Genomic DNA, 4,602 nt, shown 5'->3' with positions numbered 1-4,602 from the left:
ATGTGATTAGAAACAGATGTGTGTGTTTTAAATGTTTAAGTCAGTGGAAAATCCTGAGCTTTTAAGCATAAACACATATTAAGATATAAGAAACAGTTTATTCACTTATTGCTTCGGTTGTTTTTGTTGAAATTTTCAAAATTTTCACTGTAATGAGAGAAAGTATTTTTTAAAGGCAGTATTTTTTACAAATGTTTTTTTATTTAAATCYTTTTTCTACATCAAGATGATGCAATCAACAGTTTAAAGCAAAGAGACTTTAAAAAATCATCAGCAGAGTCAAAAAAGTAAGTATTTGTCAAAGATATATTGTACTGTAAACTGCATTATTTAGAATAAAAATGATCTTCAGTACAAAATGAAATGAGACCAGAACAAGACAATAAACAGATGTACCAAGACATGTTTCAGCAACAACAATCAAAATAGAAATACTTTATATTTGTTAAGTATTTTTTGCCAGTGTTTTTATTTTATGAGAACTTTGACATATGTATACAGTATTTATTTATTTATTTATTTATTACCAGAGAATGAATTTCAGTTGAATAAATCGGTGGATGTTGAATCAATTGTCTAAAAGCTTCATTTAACTGATCATTAAAAAAGGGCCACTGTTGAAAAACTGTTATATTACTGTATCACACATCTGCTAATCTGTTTTTCTTCCACACCTTCAGAATAAAGGTCCTCCTCTACTTCTTCCAGTATCTCCATCCCAGTATTCAGATAAAACGGGCTCTCGAGAACGGCTTCCTTTTTCCCAGACGTTTCGAGACCTTGAGTCAGCGAGTCGTGGATGTTCCTCCACGAGTCGATCTCTGAGCTCCAGAGAGCAGCTCTGGCTCGGATGAACTGGGAGACGTGCGTCTCGCTGCCTTTGGCCAGACTCATGCTGTCCTTACAGATGAAGAAGATGTCCATGCCGACGAAGAGCGCGTTGACTGCTATCATACCGGCTCTGACCGACTTTGATGCAATGAAAGCCCCTTTAGCTGCTGCCTGACCCACATCTGGGATGTCTGAGGCCACCCTGGGTATGCTCCGTAACGCCTGCCCTTCCTGAGCCACCACTTTACTGGCAGCATCCGTGATTGAATCGATGCTTTTCCCAAMAGTTCCAGCTTTACAGACCACGTTGCCCACTCCCACAGCCACCTGGAAGGCTCCGGTTTCCAGTTTGGAAACGGTTTGTCGGCTCACTTCTTCCTGTAGTTTCGTCACATCTTCCATAAAGCTTTGGAACAACTCGCTGGCTTTCTTTTGATGCGTGTGGTTCACGCCGATCTCTGTCGCAGTGGTGACCAAGCTGTTGACGCCGCTGGTGATCCCCATCCCAAGTCCAGTTATGGTCAGAGCCAAGGACGCCCCCGCTGTAACCGGCATCAGTGCCAAGCCAACGATGGAGAGCACACCTCCAACCGCCCCCACCGAGCTGCCCGCCACGCTGGAGATCTTTGCTCCTTTGCACATCTTGTCCAACTGAACGGCGTTCTTCTCCAAACCGTCCAGAAACTCCAACATCCGGGGCTGACGCTCGCTGAACTCTCTGATGAAGTCATCGGAGGATTTCTCCTGGAACAAAAACACCGTCCTGAAGCACGGGTCCGTTCTGAGAGAGAGAAGGGGTAAAAAATATATCAAATACAGAAATACAAGGTTAAATCAGCCAGCACCTTTCATATCAGAGCTTTAAACACAAATTATTGTGTGCTGATGGTTAAATTGTTGCTCTGCTGTCACCTTCAGCAGAGGATTATAAAATTACCTAGATAAAATACTGTGAAAATGCAGTGTTGATGCTTAAACTGAATCAGAATCAGTTTTATTGCCACTGTCAACAAACAGGATTCACAGACTAGGAATTTGCTTCGGTGTAAAGATGCATTAAGTATAAAATATAAAAAATAAAGAAAATTCAACTTTAAAATGTATAAAATATATGTACACCAGTTCAAACAGTCTTTAATATGATGTGGAGTTTAAAAAAAGTAAACTGAAAGATTTTTACTGAAAGCTGAAGAAGCTAAAAATGTTTAAAAGCAAAGCTGTTAATGTGAGTTCAATTTGAACTGACTTTTGGTAAATAATACAATTTCTGCAGCACTTTATCAAGCTCTATGTGGACCCAAAGCACACACACACACATTCACACACTAATGGTGCTAAGCTACATTGTAGCCACAGCCGCCCTGGGGTGCACTGACAGAGGCGTGGCTGCCATCTTGCCCAAGGACACAACGACTGAGACTGCTGGAACGGGGGATCAAACCAGCAACCCTAACCACTCTGCCACAGCCGCCCACATTTTGCTAATAGTAGGGAAACAAAGATGAAAAAAATCAATAAAAAAGGTTTAAAAAATCATGAAACAGCAAATCGGTAGCTAAAATTGGCAAAAGAGCTACAAGTCGATGAAAGAACTTCAACAAAACACTTTCAGCATGAACCATAAATGAGAAAAGAAGTACAAAAACTTGCAATTTCTTTTGAAATAGCTAAGAAAGCTGAAAATAGTCTATTAAAAAACCTAAAAAGGTAGCTGAAATTAGCACAAAGAAACACATCATGTTTGCTGACAAGTAGTCACAAGCTGAAGTGCCCATAAAAAGGTCAATTTAGCTGAAATAAAGCTCAAACTAGCTGCAATTACCTAAAAAGTAGCTAAAAATGGAAGAGATATTTACTGAAAATAAGAGATCCCTTGTTAAATAATTTCCTTATAGCTTTATTATATAAAGTGTAGTCAAACCAAAAAATAAACAATTTTTTATCACTTCAGAAGAAGAAATAACTTAATATTAGCGTCTTAATTTCTTCATCATCAGTGATCTTTTTTGTTATGTAAAGAGGAAATAGGAAAAGAGGGGAAAAAAGGGGGAAATGCAATTAGGAAGATTGAAAGATTAGAAAATGTATTGAATATACACCAAGAAATGACGTTAGCAGAACCAGAACAAAAGGTAAAACAGAAATAGTTATTAACATTTTAAAAGGTTTTAAGGTTGATGAAGATGCTCCATTCATTTTCAATTAAAAAAAGACAGCAAAAAGGTAAATATCTCAAATATATAAACTGCTGAAATACCWAAAGTTAGCACGAGTTTCTGGATATACAAATTACTGAAATAGCACTAAACTTGCAGAACATGATAGGTGGTGGTGGTGGGGGAAATGCACAGAAGAAAAAAAACTTTATCGTTGTTTTGAGGCCTGGGCCTGAAAGCAAACTATTGTCAATGCTTTGTGGGGTGGGGGAAACTGGAGTACCCGGAGAAAACCCACACAAGCACGATGAGATGAGAATGTGCAAACTCCACACAAAGACCCCAGGTCCGAACCGGGGATTGAAACCAGGACCTTTTACCTGTAAGGCGTCAGTGCTGCAAAAAAATGATGTCATTGTGAATGATGTTTAAACATTCACTAATATTAAAAGATGCCAGGGGTAGGACTGTAAACTCAACAGAGCTGAGGCCCTAAATTCAAATCTGCCCCATAAAACCCTGAACAGGTTTTATTTTTGAACATTACATTTGTTTTAGACAAACATCTGAGGAAACATACCTGATATCATCAAGCTGATTGATGTGATCAAGCATCCTCCGAGCGTCATTTTCAGACAAACCATCGACGTTTACCTCAATGTCCTCAATCTTTTTCAAGAAAAGCTCACTGAAACAGCTGAGAAAAACAATAACATTTGTTTAACGGTTGACATTTCTTCACATTGATAATAATTTGTACTGATCTACCAGATGTTACCTTTTCTCCATCTTCTCACAGATGGTTTTGCTGGTCTGAATGTATCGGTCCAGCTGATACGCCAACACATCTAAGTTCTGCCGTTTCGGCAGGAAGAAGACGTCGTCGTCTCTCTTGAACTCCAGGAGGAGAGGACAGATGAGCCGCGCGGCCGTGACGGTGACCTGAACGTTGTCGAGGCCGACCTCCTCCGGCAGGCGCAGCACCTGGTTGTCTGCGAACACGTGCAGCGAGGTGACCGCCAGCCTCTCCACTGCATCCAGGAAGCAGCCGAGCTTCTCCAGACCTTCCAGCGTGTCGTTGACCACCTCAGTCAGCTCCTTCTCCAGCTCTGCGTACTTGTTGTCGACGTTTATCTGGAACTTGTTCTTCACAAATTCCCAAAAAGCCTTTCCTGTGCTCTGCGACTGCGTGACGTGGCTGAAGCTCAGGTCGATCCTGTCGACTCTGTCTTTGATGTCCCTCATCATGTCCAGCTCCGTCTCCCTCCACAGCATCCACTTKTGGAACGTCTCACAGAATTCCCTCACTGTGTGGATGAAGCTCATGGTGTCTGTGGCGTAGTGGAGCAAGGCCTCCTGGAGATCCTTCCTGTAAAACAAAACATGGTAAAGTTGTGAAATTAGAAAAAGAAAAGCTCTTTCAGAAACTACAATTTGGTTTTTATCTTCTACAGTGTTTATTTTAAGATTTCTCCACACTTTCATGACATCTTTCTCTTTTATTTTGAAGTAAGTACCGGAAAGTAAGTGAGTTAAGTAAATAAGTGAGTTAAGTAAGTAAGTGAGTTAAGTAAATAAGTGAGTTAAGTAAGTAAGTGAGTTAAGTAAATAAGTG

At 40.2% G+C, this 4,602-nt stretch overlaps 1 protein-coding gene across 1 annotated transcript in view; it reads right to left on the bottom strand.

Annotated features, from left to right (window-relative positions):
• Nucleotides 1–248: 248 nt before the first annotated feature.
• apol (apolipoprotein L) overlaps nt 249–4,602 on the bottom strand; it is a 9,158-nt gene continuing 4,804 nt past the window's right edge. Inside the window, exons 2-4 of the mRNA XM_014010303.1 lie at nt 3,766–4,356; nt 3,568–3,684; nt 249–1,612 (exon numbers count right to left, since the gene is read on the bottom strand). Of these exons, the coding sequence (XP_013865757.1) occupies nt 634–1,612; nt 3,568–3,684; nt 3,766–4,356 (1,687 nt within the window). The 3' untranslated portion in view covers nt 249–633. The remainder of the gene's footprint in view (nt 1,613–3,567; nt 3,685–3,765; nt 4,357–4,602) is intronic.

This window comes from Austrofundulus limnaeus, unplaced genomic scaffold (genome assembly GCF_001266775.1).
Source record: "Austrofundulus limnaeus strain Quisiro unplaced genomic scaffold, Austrofundulus_limnaeus-1.0 Scaffold67, whole genome shotgun sequence".
NCBI lineage: Eukaryota > Metazoa > Chordata > Actinopteri > Cyprinodontiformes > Rivulidae > Austrofundulus > Austrofundulus limnaeus.
The sequence above is the reverse complement of the archived record's forward strand: the minus strand, read 5'-3'. Positions and strand labels throughout refer to the sequence as shown.